The following is a 15,768-nucleotide window of genomic DNA, read 5'->3' as shown; positions in this document are numbered from 1 at the left end:
ATCACTGAGGATCGTTCCAGCCAGTTACGCTGTATCATTCTCAAACATACTACCATCGATACACGGTCTCCCCACTACTCACCCCTCCCACCCCTTCAACCCCATACTCCCCACCCCCTCCCCTTCCACTCCACACTCCCCCTCCTTCCCCCTCCAACAACCCCGCCCCTGAACCTCCTCATACTCCTCATCCGTCGCCCTCTCCTCAACCCACTTCCTCACCTCCCACCTCTCCCAATCATTCTTCTTCGCCAACTTCGGAAAGTCCCGTCTAGAAGGCGGGTACAACTTGCCCATCTTCCACCCACGCGCTTTCTCCACAAGCTTGGCTTCTAAATCTTCGCGTTTGCGCGTGGCTTCTTGCTGCTGGCGGAAGGCGGAAAGGAGGATGTCTCGTTGTAGAAGGCGTTCGGCGGTGTTCCATTCTGGGAGGTGGAGGTCTTCCTGAGTGTCAGGGTGGGTGATGATGCGGGGAGAGGGGTGGGCCGTGGCGGAGGTCGGAGTTCTCTTTGAGGACCTGAGAAATGGACGTTTCGAGGGAGGCTTTTTCCTGTTTGAGGGTCTCGAGGTGCTGTGTGACGTCTTTGAGGACATGGTCTTGTGCTTCGAGCTTACGTAGTAACCCGGTTACTTCTAGCGCGTCGGGGTTGTCAGGCGTGGGCAGGAGTGCCTGGTATGAAGAGATGGTGTGGTGCATTTCTTCTCGTAGCGCTGCGAGGGTTGTCTCTTCGATGTTGTCGCGTTGGTCGAGCATTTCTTTCTGCTGCTCGTATTCGAACTTCCATTGCTGCGCGTGAGATTTCGAGGCTGAGAGTTTGTCTTGGAGGAGTTGAGTGGTGTCGCGGTGGAGAGTGACGTACTCTCTGAGCGCTCTTACTTCGCGCTCGAGGTCAACGTGGTATGTGTCTAGTTTCTTGATGGACGTCTTGAGGTGCGTGATCTCATGTTCTTGCGCGGCCCTGATTTTCCGCTCACGCTTGAAGACGTCGTGCCACTCCGGGGTGTCGGTGCCTGTGGCGAGGGCATTGTTGACGCGTTTTACTTGAAGGGCTTCCTCGAGGTGTTGGATTTTCTGAACGTCTTGCTCGTGGAGGTGGAAAGCCGCTTGTAGCTGGTCTTGAGAGACGGAAATGGCTGGTCTTTCCTCAAGTGAAGCCTCTAGTTGTCGGATTTGCGAGGCTTGGGTTTCGATCGTCAGGGATACGTCTTCTAGCTGCTGAGCTTGTGAACTGAGTGCGTGGGACGTTTCTTCCAGCTTCTCCTTCGCCCGTTCCCGCTCCTCATTACTCTCCTGCAGCCGCCCCTCCAGCTCATTTATCCTCCCCTCTCGCTCAGCCCTCCAGCTATCATTCTCGCGCTCCTTCCTCCGCCATTCCTCACCACCAATCCTCAACTCCTCTTCCACCTCCTCAATCCTCACCTTATACCTCCCCACCTCCTCCCCACTCTCCTTCTCCACAATCCCATCCAAATGCCGCAAGTCCTCCGCATACTGCCTCTCCATCCCCTCAATCACCTCCACAATCTTATGCCTCACCCCATTCACATCAGGCGGAAACCCCTCCTGCTTCTGCAGCACCTCTCTGAAATCAAGCATCCTGTTTCCACTGATCAGCGCGTCTCTCACATCTAGCAGGTCGTCGCAAGTTATGTTTAGTGCGTCGCGCAGGGACTTGAGGAAGGTTGTTTCGAGCAGGGGTTTTGCGTGGAGGGACTGGCCTCTTCTTCGATCGTGCAGGCTGGAGCGGGATTCAATCTCGGGGGGGTCTTTGAATTTGACGGATTGGCCCCTGAGCAGCGTCGGTCGGGGCGATACCTGGTGTCCTGATCCTGGTGTCGACGGCGCACTGCCGTTGTACTCGAGCGGGCCATTCATTTTATTCTTGTAGCTGTCGGTGTTCCGGGCGTAAGCTGCGGGGTTGCTCGTAGGGTGCTCCAGTGTTCCTTTGCGGCTGGAAGTGCGGCTGCTGTGGCCACTTTGGAAGGAGGGTGATGCGTTGTCGCTGTGGTGAGACGGTGATGCAGCGGCTGAGGTGGACTGGCCTCCACCCAGGTGTGCGAGGATGTCTTCTTCGTAGTCCGCGCTGTAGCTGGAGGGAGTGGGTGAGCCATGGTCAGATGGGTATTCGTACAGTGTGGCATCTCCTGAGCTATCACTGTGAAGCCCGGTATCTTCATTCTCGGACTCGGAATCTTGTGCTTGCTCATCGCTGCGGATGTACAACGAGCTCCTCTTGTGCTTGGGTCGCTGGAACTGACTTTCGGCAGGGATGAACTCAGGGGCTAGTTTGTTGTCGACTTTTGGGCCGATATGTGCATATTTACTTGAGCGGCTTCCGGTCCGTTGTAGTGGTGGCTTTTTTGTTGAGTTGGTTCGGAGTATCTCACTCGGTCTCTCTCGCAACGAAGGGCTGCGCTTCGGCGGCATGTTCTTCTCGGGTTTTTTTTTGGATTAATCGAGTATCTGCGTGATAGGGTTGATAGAAATGTTAGTACAGCAGCACGAGTAGTAGTTTTTGGTCTAATTCTGATAATCATTGAAGAGACGTGAAATTGTAGACATCCGATAACAATGTGGATAATAAATTCCACAATCCGCGTCACGTTAAGACAGTCCCTTGTCATTGTCTTTGATCATGAAACTGTTTTTTTTCCAATTGTTGAAAGCCTTCGCCCTTGTTTGAAAGCACTGAAACAGCGGCAACAAGCCACGCTTCCTATGAATAAAGATCTCTTTGTCGTCGTAAGAGGCTCTTACACTAGCACCGTAGATCATGATGCTGTGCGCCCGGCACGTGGAAACCCTTGCACATGTGGCTTCAGGCACGACCCCTCACGCCTTTCATCACTCAGGACGGTAAAAGCAGCTGATAATTCAAGCCAAGCTCTACGATGAATGGTTCGCAGTGAGCCGCACGCGAACGCCGAACCACTCCCAACGAGGATCTGCCTAGTTGCCTTCGGCCCGATCTCCACGTGACGTTCTCTCCCCTCGACTTAGCCTCTTTGCACGGCTTTGGCCCGCCGCTTTATGACACCCGTGCTTTGCCCAAACAGGAAGCCGGTAAAGTGCCTTTGAGAGCTTTCGTTGATGCCAGGTTGCCGGTACTACTAGAATAGAAGAGGACAACAGTCCTGGGTCGAAAGTTGGAGTTCACTGCCTCAGGACAGTAGTGTGTGTTGGGTGTAACCGAAGCTGATGAAGACATCCGCACCCTGACATACGGTAAGTTCCTAAAAGCGGGTCCGGTTCTGTGCGTCTGCATCGTGGAACATGTGGTGATCTACGGTGCATGGTGTCGCATCGCCCAAGGAAGCAGGCGTTGTACAGAAACTTATCTCCGAGTGGAGCATACTTCTGGACGATGCAAACCTCGAAAGAGGCTTCCAAACTCGTCGAGATGCATTTGAGGCTTCATGCACATACTGAAGAGCCTCAAGCTTGATTGTGTTAGAACGAGCCGCGAACTAATATTGCACACGCGGCAGCCCCCAGCCCCCCAACTCACCAACTGAAACGAGCTCTTTCGCATTGCTCCACTGGCTGAATCACTCCGCGGACGACGGCGTGAGATGACGCCACTTTGACTGCGCGCCATTAGACTATCATTTAGCGTACCTTGCGGGGCCTCAGGGCCGTTCCTAGCACCGACGTGCCTATACCAGTCTACCAAATACTTCTTCAGATGGGATGGAGTTCTCGATTGCAGCTGAACTCTAGAAGCTTTGATCATCGAACAAGTAAAATCGCCGGTCGAGAGCATTCGCGTTGGCGTCTCAGCGCCCCGTCCATCCATGCACTGTCGTCGATACTTATGCACGGGGCACAATCTGGCGGAGCGATGGACCTGGTTCAGCTTACGATAGATAAAACTATTCGTTTATTGGTCAATCAGATGGACAGCCCGTCCACGCCTGGGGCGCGTTTAACAATGCATGGGGCGTGAACCGGTGGGTCGCTTGGGGCTGATCGCGAATCTAAGAATTTAGCGGAAGTAGAGCGCAGCTTCCTGATCAGCGTCCGCGCGGAGTTTCCGTAGTGGAGATGAACCATGGCTAAGAGTCGGCGAGTGGAGCTCGCTAAGCGTAGCAGGATGGGGAGGGGAACTACATGCATTACGGGCAGAAACTTGTTCGTCTAATCAGATCGCCTGGATTCTGGTCAGTGTTAGGATCGAACGAATCAGCAAGATTGTGGCTTAGCACGTGACCGTTGGGCTACCGGACATGCGGCATCGTAAGGCAACTCGTTGAGACCGAGGCTCATGGCTATTGTGTGACTTCGCCATCCACGGAATCACATTGCACCGCGTCTAAAATAGGCGAGGCGGAATGGATCTCGAGCGTGGAGAAAACCTTAATGTGCGGCAGTGTACTTGCGAGGGGACCGATACCGAAGATAGTCAGGCAATCAAGCGCCAGTATATGCTTAGCGGTAGGGCTGGCCATTGAAAGCACAACGATACTGAGGCTGCCAAGGCAAACTGCCCTTGGCGATCAATAGGGCGTGCAGATGGGAGCTGTGAGGTGACAGTTGTAGCGCGTGAGGCGCTCGTGTTCATGTAGACCCCGGGTCCTTGGCATCTGCCTGAGTAGCACCTCCCATGCCTTTTGCTTCTGGATTTGAACCTGGGGATACTACTGGGTTCGGCGCCAGTATTCTCGTGGTTTGTGTCGAGCTCGAAGGGTTTCCTCTTGCGTCGATAGAGCTTGGTGAAACGAACCGCTAATGCCTATGTCCAAAGCAAAGTCAAACAAGATGCTCGCTTGCTACGCCCGATCGCCGCTGTTTGGCGAGAAAACATATGTTACACAGCAGGGGGTAGCGTTTGGGTGTCATTCTTCTAGAAGCTAGCGTGCATTCTTGACATCCGCGCCGCACAAGAACCCCGGAAGCAACCGACTTTGGCTGCATTCAACCTGCATTCAACCTGCAGCAACCTGCAGCAACCTGCAGCGAGTTTTGCGCATAGGTGGTCGCTTCAGCGGCATAAGCGGCTTGTAGTCTTGCCCAAACGGCGATGCCGAAAGTGCCTACTGGAAACTTTGAATCGCCAAGCAGAAGAAGTGAGTTCGAATGGCATGTGCCGTGGGGCCGTGCGGTATGAGAGTGCGGTGCAATGAGATCAGGTTGCCGCCACAGGAGGGGTAGTAGACCACATTGTCGGGTTGGGCGAGTGCCTGGATTAGATCTCATCACTTCGAACCAAGAAGCTCGCCGCGTGTCCCGTGTCCAGTTCCCAGAGAGCCACAGGTAAACGAAAGCGAGAGCCAAGCAAGGCTTTGCTGCGCGTGGGAGAATAACCGCGCCATCTTGGATAAGGGTGGTAACCAGCATGCGATGCGGTTGTCCACCGCGGACGCGACGCTTGGACCGACCTTGAGATCCACGGCTTGGTCGAAACGTACGCCGCGTTCGACTGGCTCAGAGTAAGACAACGACAGTGCTAGTGCCCTGCCGTCTCCAATGAGCTCTGTGCGAGAGCTGCAATATAGAGGAATCTGTGCGACAGCGTACATTCGCATGGTCCGCGACATGCACCTTGGTCTACCGAAAGGTTGTGTGTTCAAGATCCCACATGAAACTAGGGTTGACCCTATCATAATCGACAGGCGGCTGTAGCTAGACAGCTTCCAGTGGCCGCCGTGGGAAGAGCACATGACGAGGAGAAGTGGGTGGCGTTCGTCGGTCATTGCTTCTCTTGCGTAGAGTTGAGTGGCCGTTTGCAACCATCTGGTCGACACACCAGCCATTCCCTCGGAGCCAGCAACGACGGAGAGACGCAACGCACTAGGCTCAGATCATTTAGACGCATCTGCTAATCAAGAGGACGTGATCTTTCCAAAAGCAGCGTTAGATGCCAATTGTGGTGAAGCCTCAAAAGCTCACACGCATCCGGTCTTCTTTGTCCGTTCCCAGCGACAAGGTACGCTACACTGCCTACGAGAGCAGACGTACTCGAACCTCAGCTGGCCGCTACAAATATACCTTTCCAACGCTCATCTGCAGACAAAGAATCGCTGCCTGTTTATTTGCCTCCTCGCAAAGTTCCGAGTGGCTTTCTTATCCGATAAAGAAGCGCGCAAGACCATCGAAACTCAAGACACCGTAATCTGGTTGAGGAGCTTTTCCAGGTCGACTTGCCATCTAAATTGACTGAACGGACGACGTATACTTGCGCCGGCAACGAGCAGGTGTTTGTAACAGGTTCGTTGCCAATGTTTTCCCGGTCTGCCATGCGCAATTGCGACGGGGGCAAACCCCACATGTGTGGCAGCGCTTCGAGCGTAAGACTGACATGGTCTCACAGAAATAGATCTGGATTGGACCCAAGACATACCTTACACCCTACAGGAGCCTTGTGGAACCGAGAACGAAGACATACCGATCTTGTGAATCTGTCTCATGATCCGGATTGGACTCAGCCGTTTCTGAGCAACCAATCGTACGTTTTGCGGCGCGATCAATCTTCCAAGACAAAGAGCCTCACGCATCGTCTGTTTCATCATACCGAAGAGTCGCATTCGAGAGGCAATCTTGCATGCCATCAACGCGTAGATGCGATCCTCGGTCAACATGAAGGCTGAGACTATTATCCAAAACCATCCTCCCACGCCACCCCTTGACCACGTCCACCCCGATCTTCATTCGAGCCTACACCAGGTCGCGCAATACAATGCAGACCGAGGTTATCCTTACGACGAGCCGCCTTCACAAGGTGCCATGTATCCCTCGCCTAATCCCGCCATGCGCCATGGCCTTCCGCATGGCATGGTGCCATCCGGAGCAGAGTATGGCGTAGCTCTTCGATATGTAAGTCAATAATCACCCTTCCTCAAGGATGGACTGACAAGGCTCCAGGACGACTACAGCCACGGTTCAGGCTATGGTCGAGACATCGAGCAGTACAACGGGTTCCATGTAAGAATGAGCCGTTCACAAGATACGTGTCGAGTTCTGACAATAGGCAGAAGGAGCCTGCGAAGTTCTCGGGATCGCCACCAACACCACGATCCTCAACAGAACTCGAAGACACTACGCGCCGTACACGAAGCGGTCGAACTGTTATGCCTTCTAGCTCACCGATGGAAGAAGAGAAGCCCCGACCGAAACCGACGCCGAAGGCCAAGAAAGTCAAAACGGGGAAGAGCGAAAAGCCTAAGACGCCAAAACTGACAGCGCCTTTGAGCATATTGACCAGGGATATGGCGTCTATACCCGTTCGCAATATGGAGGAGTGGGTAAATAGGTCCGCTGAAACAAGGAAAAAGGAAGTCGAAAAGCGGAATGGCTACGTGACGAGGCCCATGAACTCCTTCATGCTTTATCGGTCGGCATATGCCGAAAGGACAAAGCAGTGGTGTCTGCAGAACAACCACCAAGTCGTGTCATCAGTGTCTGGGGAAAGCTGGCCTATGGAACCGCCTGAGGTGCGCGAACTGTTCAACGACTACGCGAAAATCGAACGGATAAACCATCAGAACGCGCATCCAACGTATAAATTTTCTCCGAGCAAGGCAGCCGCCACGGTACGCAAGAGGAAGCGTGAGTTCTCCGACGAACCAAGTGACCTTGAGGACGCCGAATGGAACCCAGGCTCCGATCGCTCCAGGTCTCGCTCTTCCAAACGGATGAATCAAGGCGTATCCTACCCAATGAATGGTATGAACCCCGGGTTCTTCGATCAGCGGTTTGGTCCGAATGGTGTGGGCATGAACAGGTCCTGGGAGATGAACAACGAATGGCGACCAATGCCAATGCCCATGGATGACCCGTACAACCATTATTATCAGACCTCTATGCATCCAGGCATGGGTGTGCATCAAGGTCTTATGGAAGACATGAGGTTGCGACGCGCTGACACCCCAATCTCCACGATGCACCTTTCGCAGGACACTGCACTGCTAGGTCTACCAGGAGGTAATGCAAACGAGCTGTTGCAACAGATGCACTCCCACTCGGACACTTCTCTCGGCGGTGAACCACAAGTCGATCCCATGCTCATCGGTTTTGACGGTGGACATCATGAGCTTGGCGTTGCAGCCACTCATGCAGAGTTCCGGAACGGACACATGGCTATGATGGACGGTGACCTCGATGAGCACAGCGTCGATAGCTTCATTGGAGCAGAAGTTGCCCACGACGAATATCGCACCGAAGCTTGGCATCCGTACACGAACGTGGGGCCAATGGAGTCTCCAGAATCGGAGTTTGACAAGTGGCTGGGTGATCGTTGATGTGTAAGTGGCGGTACGAGAGTCGTACCAGTTCACAGTGTTTCGGCAGTTTCGTGAACATCTTGATAAGGCGCGTACACGGGTGCATTCGGGCTATGGCGTTTGGCGGCTAAGGGAATACCCATCATGTTGAAGCTAGACGACAGTTCTGTTTCCTCGTCAAGTGTTTTGTGTAATTGAACTGTTCATGAGTCATTCTATAGACCAATCGTAGAACATTCCGTTCATCAGACATTCGCTCCTTCCAACCGTGGTCAGCAGTGAGCGCTTATTCGTAGCTTAGGTCCAGCTGAGCTACCGGGTACGAGTTATTGGCTTGTGTGTGCTGCGAGTGAAAGCTCTGCGCGGAAGAGCTGGGAGAGGAGAAGAGAGGAGAGGAGTGAAGTGATGTTGTGGTGAAAGGGCCGACTTCGTGAGTGGCCGAATTCTAAGTGGCAGGTGGGGCGAACGCGACAAGACAACGCCTTCCCCCTAGATTCAACGCGTTTCGACCGCGACCCAACGCTTCATTCCCTCTACAACCGCATCATCAGGACTTGCCCAGACCAGCCCTTGGCCTCGAATGCTTCTTGCTTTTGGAAACCTCGCGACTCATACCAGCGCACAAGCTTATTGTCCCCGCCGGCGTAGCAATCGAGTCGGAGAACTCGCACACCTTTCTCCTGTGCCAAAGCCTTTGCCTTCTCCATTAGCATATCCCCAAGCCCTCTGCCTACCCCCTTCTTCGGGTCAGTGATGATATAGTTGATGTACAGCTCCGGTTCCGTTGCAGGACTGACATATGACGCTGCATCGCCGGTCACGGTGAGAGCGCCCAATACCTCCTCATGCTGACTTCCCGTGGGATCTTTTTCAACCGCAAGCCAAGTGCCACCGGATCTTGTCAATTTGGTCGCCTGTTGAACACGTTCAGGCTTGTCGGATTGCCGCTCAGTTCCCCATTGCTTCGTTCGGCCCTGGGATACGAGCCACTCGGTGCGGTCATCCATCAGCCGTAGCAGCACTGGGGCATCAGCCTCTGTCCCAGGCCTGAGGGTCACCTCTGCCAAGCTCGATGAGCTGGAGTTTCTAGTACATTTGAACAAGTTGTCTCCCAGAGATCATATGAAAACTTACACTGCCGTCATGTTGCTCTTCACCTCTGATTTCTTTGATTATAGGTGTGTGGAGCAAGGTCTTCGAGAATAGAAATATGGACGCCTGTACCCACGCCTACTTTTTCGGAGTTGATGAGAGGCGCGAACTCCGATATCAGCTTCTCCAGCCACGCAAATTCCGGTACAGAGCATCAGGCGCGTGCAAGATAACACGAGACTTAATCGACAGCTGTGAAGAGCGGGTGATAAGATTATTCGCATCATATCTCAGCCATATGATGCCAATATGAGGGGAGCAAGCGCACAGACCAGGCTGGACTCGAGCGCAGGTGGGGCAGACGCGACAGAGCGCGCCTTCCCGTCCGATTATAAGGCGAGCTACTCGCGCTTCAATGCCTATGCGATATCACTACTGATGAGCTCGACTGGAGGCATTATTCCTCAAACAAATCACCATGTACGGTGAGATTGGCAACAAACTGGTACTTGATCTAGGCGTCGCGTTCAACTCGATCCAAAGACTGACACCCTCAAGGTACAACACGCCAAACGCACGCAATCGCTGGCACATCTACCGCCGTATCAAACCGAGCTGGTACGGGCTGTCACTCGTGAAGTACGTGACCTCGACAAGGACGTGGCCACGATCCTCGAGCCCTTTGCTGGCTCCTTCAACCCCTCCGCCGAACCTGCAACCGCCTGCGCCCTCCTTGTAAACCACCTATGCATGAGGAGAGACAAGCGTTGTCTTCTCGCATACCATCGCACAAGGACCGATAAGCTCGAGGAAATGTGCTGGAGTGGCATTGATGTGCTTGAACGGCAACAGCAGCAGTCACAAAAAGGCGCGGGGGAGGGGTCGGGCGCGGCAATGGGCGCAGACGGAACAGGCAGTAGCTTGAGTCCCGAAGAGGAGGAATACGTGAGGCAGTATAGCGACTTGTTGGCGAGCTACAAGGGGCAGTGGACCGACATTGATCTCACAGGGAGTCTGGAGCCACCCAAGGACTTGTTCATCGATGTCAGGGTGCTGAAGGACGCTGGAGAGATACAGACAGAATATGGGTGAGTTATCGATCGACAAGATCGAACTTCGGTTTGGAGTTCTGAGTTGACTGGTGTAGGGCCATCACTTTGACCAAGAACAGCCAGTTCTACGTAAGGCAGGGAGATGTTGAACGACTCATTGCGCAGGGGTACCTCCAGAGACTCAGTTGATCATTGCGTGTACAGCAAAAGCAGAGACGCCATTTTCCGAAACAGTCAGGCCATTTTGACATACGCGCGCGTAGAGGCGCAAGCGTTCTGCGTTCAGCTTGTTGCGCGCGTCTAGATCAACCAGCATTCCGCATTCATCACTTCACGCGCGGATGGATGCAGATGCGTTCCACAACCCGCAATTTACGCGCGCTTAAATATACGAGCGTACCGCGGTCGGCTTTTTCCGCGCGCATCCTCATGCTGTGTCTCTGTTCCGAATTCACCATGCACGTTGCTATCCCCGGCGAGTCAAGTGTCACAAGAGGTTCTGGAGCTGACTCGAGCGTCAGACGGATCGATCGATGATACCACCGCGGAGGTACGACCGTGCAAGCAGGGATGTGAAGGCGAAGCATGGGTAGGCATGCAGCAAGACGTTTCTGGAGAGGACATTCCCCCAAGCGAGGTTGCACAGAAGATGGGGTCGCATCGTGAATGTTCCGTAGACCGGTAGACAGAAGGACAGAAACTTGGAAACAGTCTCGGTAGTGCATAAACAAACTCCGGTGGTACCATCGATCGTAGAGTATGGTGTTTTACGAGGTCCTCCAAGGATTTGATCATTGTGGGTGAACGCAGTGCCAAGATAGTGAAAGCACGGGGAAGGACTACATCATTCTTACCGTCCGTCGATTCCTACCGTAACGATACCAGAACTCTTGCACATTGGCAATTCGGAGGCAGATTGCCGGCTGTTGAGTGGGGATACTGTTATTTCCAACGTTTCTCCGCAGGTGCTGCTACACTAGTTGATGCAAGAATGGGCTACACAGCTTCGAGCCCCGTCGCGTGATGGACGAAGACTCCAGATCGGCAGATGTATTATCCACTTGGGCAGCGGCAGCGCAGCGGCAGCATCCGCGAGCCGGCCTTCCTGCATGGACGCGTGCCGTTCGTTCATGGCTCTGTGGGACTGCATGGCGGCTAAAGCACTCAACAAATGAATGCCTGTCCAGGATCACGCCGTGGGGGAAGCTCTACGGTACGGATGCTTTGCTCATTGCTCACATGAATGATGCAATTGTTCGCAACTCGTGCACTTTCAGATATTTTGCGATACTGCATGAACCTATGTACCAATTGGCCTCTGAAATCCCATCTCGCAGGGCTCTGGATGCGAGGCTTGGCGATGACGTTAGTGCGATGAAGCGCGCGTCCAACGTTTAGTAAACTCTACAGTAAAAATTTCACGACGATGGCCTCCACTCGGCGGACCCGCCCAATTGCCTGTCGCGCTGCTCCGATGCGGGGACCTCAGCAGCTACAGAAGGGTCTTCCTTGATCAATTGCCTGCAGCTTCTCGGTCTCCTCAGACCCGCTATTATTATTATCGAAAGCATAACGTGCCTATCGCCCGTTATCAGTCGCATTCTGCATAACCCTAACAGGGTGCTCTGCGTGCTCTAATACCACAGTACATCTCACGGGGATGCCTTCTTGACTCTGTAAAGAACTCAACTCACAACGGCAACATGCCGTCACGTCTTCTGCCATGGCGGAGAGGCTCCGACTCGTCCCAACAACAACTCCCCTTCACCAACGACTACGTTAGTGACGCCGACCTCGCAGCCGATCACCAGTCAAGCTATCATGGCTCGAACACGGTCCCGCGCTCACGCCCTTATGCCGTGGGGATCCCTTCGAACGCGCAAAACGCGCTCTCCAGCTCCTATAACCAGCGCAATCCAATCCGATCCTTCGCACACCAGACGTCCCACTCGATTTCAGACAATCCCCAATACTCGTCGCAAGGTGTTCGCGAGCGGACACAGGAGCTTGCCTCCTACGCGCTCGATTCTGCATCCTACACACAGCCGCGAAGGAGAGCAAGCAGTGCGGCCACCGAGTCAATTGCCAGCAGACCAGCCATACCAATAGACATTGAAGGGAGACTGTCGCTAGACTCGACGGGATCGGATGTTATAGAGGAAGAGAGGGAGAGTGGACCTGAATCGCCCGAGACCGTCATTGCGCCCCCTCCGAGCAATCGCTTCCCTAGCATCAGCTCCCCAACCCCTGGTGCTTGGAATGACAGACGACCTAGTCCCGCAGTGCCGGATGTAGTGGTGCAGGATACGGAAGAAACACCGCTGCTGCCCAAAGCTAGACTCACACGGGTGGACCCGCAACCACAATGGAAATCGTCTACCTCCACCACCAAGGGCACACGCTTTGGCACTCTCAGGACGAGGTTCGCGAAACCGCTCTCCACTGGTCGGGAGCACTTGGCTCGACTTGGACATGATGTAATAAATCCCAAGAATTACACCAAAGATGCGATTTACGCGGGAGCTACTGCTGGCTTGCAGACAGCCTCGGCTGTCTTTCTTGGCCTTCTCCTTAACATCCTGGATGCTCTTTCTTATGGCTACATCCTGTTTCCATTGGGAAGCCCCATCTTCAGTCAGACAGGACCTGACGGCATATCGATCTTCTTTGTCAGCTGCATAGTCTCACAACTCTGCTATTCGTTCGGTCTGTCCATCTTCCGGGGTGGTGTCGGCTCAGAGATGATCGAGGTGGTTCCCTTTTTCCACCGAATGGCCTACTCCATCATGGACAGAATGGAAGGCGCGAGTGCTGAATCGATCATGGCGACGACAATTGTGTCGTACTGTCTTAGCTCAATCCTCACTGGCATGATTTTCCTCGCACTGGGAACTTTCAAGCTTGGAAACCTTGTGAGCTTCTTCCCGCAGCACATCCTGATTGGCTGCATCGGAGGAGTTGGCTTCTTCCTAGTCGTGACTGGGATTGAGGTCTCGGCAAGGCTTGAGGGCAATTTAAACTATGATTTGGAAACTCTCCATAAGCTCTTTTCCAATGATACGGTGTACCTTTGGGTCTTGCCACTTGTCCTTTCACTTCTCATCATGGGCCTGGAACGAAGATTCAAGAGCCCGTTCCTTCTTCCAGGGTTCTTCATTATAGTTTTTGCTGTGTTTTACATCATTTCCAAAGCCATACTTCGAATCAACCTCGAAGATCTCAGGAATGCGGGCTGGATCTTCGAAGCGCCGGAGGCGGGTGTGCCTTTCTACAGATTCTACTCATACTTCAGTAAGTCGAAGATCTTTGGGTATGCAGTCTTGTACTAACTCCATGGCCAGAGTTCAGCCAGATAGACGGAGGAGCTCTCGCAAGCACCATTCCGACCATGTTTGCATTGTCCTTCTTCGGGATCATCCACGTCCCCATCAACGTGCCAGCCCTAGGGGCTGCCGTCAAAGAAGATGCCATCGACGTTAATCGCGAGCTGATCGCACATGGCATCTCGAATACACTATCTGGATGTGTTGGCAGCATTCAGAACTATCTAGTCTATGCTAACAGCATCATGTTTATGAACAATGGAGGCGACAGCCGAGCCGCTGGTGTTCTCCTAGCAGTCGCAACCACAGCAGTTTGGATGGCAGGACCAGCTATGATAGGATTCATTCCGGTCTGCCTAGTCGGCGCTTTGATCTTCCTTCTCGGTATCCAATTGATGAAGGAGGCCATCTGGGACACGCTTGGCAGACTTCAGCGCCTAGAGTACTTTACTGTCCTAGCGATAGTTTTGATCATGGGAGTCTACGATTTCGTCATTGGAATTTTCACCGGAATTGTCTTGGCTTGTCTAAGCTACGTTATCTTGTCCTCGCGTGTGCCGGCGATCCGAGCGACGTACTCTGGCGAAGTTGCAGCCTCTACGGTCCGTCGTCCTCGCAGTGATGTGCGGTATCTTAGCAAGGTTCGCGGTCAAATTCGGGTGATCAAGCTCACAGGCTTCCTGTTCTTCGGTACCATCGTCTCCGTGGAGGAGTACATGAGATCACTCATCGATGATAAAAGCTTCGAACAACAGCCATTGAGCTTCATCGTAGTCGACTTCTCTCGAGTCACCGACGTTGACTTCTCCAGCTCCGAAGGCTTCCAAAGAATCAACCGCATACTCAACGGAAAAGGCGTCAAGATGATAATTTCAGGTGTTTCCTTTGCCAGCAGAGTCGGACAGGGCCTGCAGAACGTAGGGCTATTGGACGCCAAGACAGCTGACGACGAATGTCCTCCGCCCCAGGTTTTTGAGGATCTGAACATGGCCTTGGAAAGCTGCGAAAATGAGCTTCTCGAAATCTTCTATCAGCACTGCAATTCATCCCAGCCCGAACGCCAAAAGACGCCGCCGAAGTCGATCGATGGTTCTACGAACAGTGATGGGACATCGGATGAATTTCCCTCCCCGTCTTTCGGGGCCAACCCTCTTCTTCCCGAATTCTCATCTCCTCGCCGCGGCGCGCAGTACCTCGCTGCGACGACCACCTTCCGCGAACAAGGCAGACCTTCGGTATCTTCCGCCAACGGCGAACACGAAGGTGCTCTTAGTCTACCTTCTAAGTGGAAGAACTTCTCCCAGCCCACGAGGATTATTCTGCAGACCTTTGAAGATGTATCTTCCAAGAACGAAGACTTCTGGCACGTCCTTGCACCGTACTTTGAACGACGAGAGTATGCGCGAGGAACCGTAATGTACTCTCGCGGCGACGATCCCGATGGCTTTTACATCGTTGAAAAAGGCCGCTTGCGCGCGGACTACGAGTTCGAGCAGGGCAACTTCAGCGAGAATATTATGCCAGGTACAACGTGTGGCGAGCTGCCATTCTTCTCGGAGACGGACAGGACAGGGGTAAGTTTCTCCTTATCTCTTGTCACATAACAGCTTCTGAACGCAATGCTAACGACCAATAGACTGTTGCGGCCGAAGAGGACTCCGTGGCTTGGCTTCTGACGAGGGAGAAGTACAAGGATCTAGAGAAGAAGAATCGCGATGTCGCTTCGGAGCTATTGAAGGTCGGGCTGAAGCTGACGAAGGAAAGGATGGACGCAATCACATCGTATGTTTTTTTTACCCCAATCTGTGTTTGCGATCCGAGAACAAGACTAACAAAGAGATAGATATGTGCTTGTTACTGCATCGTAGGAACAGATGTTTGGATAATTGTCTGCAAGCGTGGCAAGCGTATTTGTGTCTTCTATACCATATTTGCATATTGTACATGTCCGGTAATTGTAGCGCTTCCATGTGCGGCATCCAATCTATCTTGCCCACTCACTTGTTTCGCGATCTCTCCTTCCTACTTCGAGCACTTCGCCATAGCACCTACCCCGCCAACCCACTCCTTCATTCCTTCCT

The 15,768-nt window shown here is 53.3% G+C and overlaps 5 protein-coding genes across 5 annotated transcripts; 3 read left to right on the top strand and 2 right to left on the bottom strand.

The window, feature by feature from the left end:
- Positions 1–451: 451 nt before the first annotated feature.
- Positions 452–2,428, bottom strand: N0V89_004948 (uncharacterized protein; the record flags this gene model as incomplete). The annotated part of the gene is made up of 1 exon (XM_056213728.1): positions 452–2,428. The coding sequence occupies one exon, from the start codon at positions 2,426–2,428 to the stop codon at positions 452–454; it is 1,977 nt and encodes a 658-aa protein (XP_056070995.1).
- Positions 2,429–6,577: 4,149 nt separating this feature from the next.
- On the top strand, positions 6,578–8,238 carry N0V89_004947 (uncharacterized protein; the record flags this gene model as incomplete). Its single annotated transcript, XM_056213727.1, has 3 exons — positions 6,578–6,814; positions 6,863–6,922; positions 6,973–8,238. The coding sequence occupies 3 exons, from the start codon at positions 6,578–6,580 to the stop codon at positions 8,236–8,238; spliced, it is 1,563 nt and encodes a 520-aa protein (XP_056070994.1).
- Positions 8,239–8,753: 515 nt separating this feature from the next.
- On the bottom strand, positions 8,754–9,365 carry N0V89_004946 (uncharacterized protein; the record flags this gene model as incomplete). The annotated part of the gene is made up of 2 exons (XM_056213726.1): positions 8,754–9,297; positions 9,355–9,365. The coding sequence occupies 2 exons, from the start codon at positions 9,363–9,365 to the stop codon at positions 8,754–8,756; spliced, it is 555 nt and encodes a 184-aa protein (XP_056070993.1).
- Positions 9,366–9,790: 425 nt separating this feature from the next.
- On the top strand, positions 9,791–10,553 carry PSF1 (DNA replication protein psf1; the record flags this gene model as incomplete). Its single annotated transcript, XM_056213725.1, has 3 exons — positions 9,791–9,817; positions 9,871–10,400; positions 10,460–10,553. The coding sequence occupies 3 exons, from the start codon at positions 9,791–9,793 to the stop codon at positions 10,551–10,553; spliced, it is 651 nt and encodes a 216-aa protein (XP_056070992.1).
- A 1,514-nt stretch (positions 10,554–12,067) lies between these two features.
- Positions 12,068–15,555, top strand: N0V89_004944 (uncharacterized protein; the record flags this gene model as incomplete). The annotated part of the gene is made up of 4 exons (XM_056213724.1): positions 12,068–13,655; positions 13,706–15,261; positions 15,324–15,469; positions 15,531–15,555. 4 exons carry the CDS (start codon positions 12,068–12,070, stop codon positions 15,553–15,555), a joined length of 3,315 nt encoding a protein of 1,104 aa, XP_056070991.1.
- Positions 15,556–15,768: the final 213 nt, after the last annotated feature.

This window comes from Didymosphaeria variabile (genome assembly GCF_027946475.1).
Source record: "Didymosphaeria variabile strain IMI 356815 chromosome Unknown scaffold_4, whole genome shotgun sequence".
NCBI classification, from domain to species: Eukaryota; Fungi; Ascomycota; class Dothideomycetes; order Pleosporales; family Didymosphaeriaceae; genus Didymosphaeria; species Didymosphaeria variabile.
The sequence above is the reverse complement of the archived record's forward strand: the minus strand, read 5'-3'. Positions and strand labels throughout refer to the sequence as shown.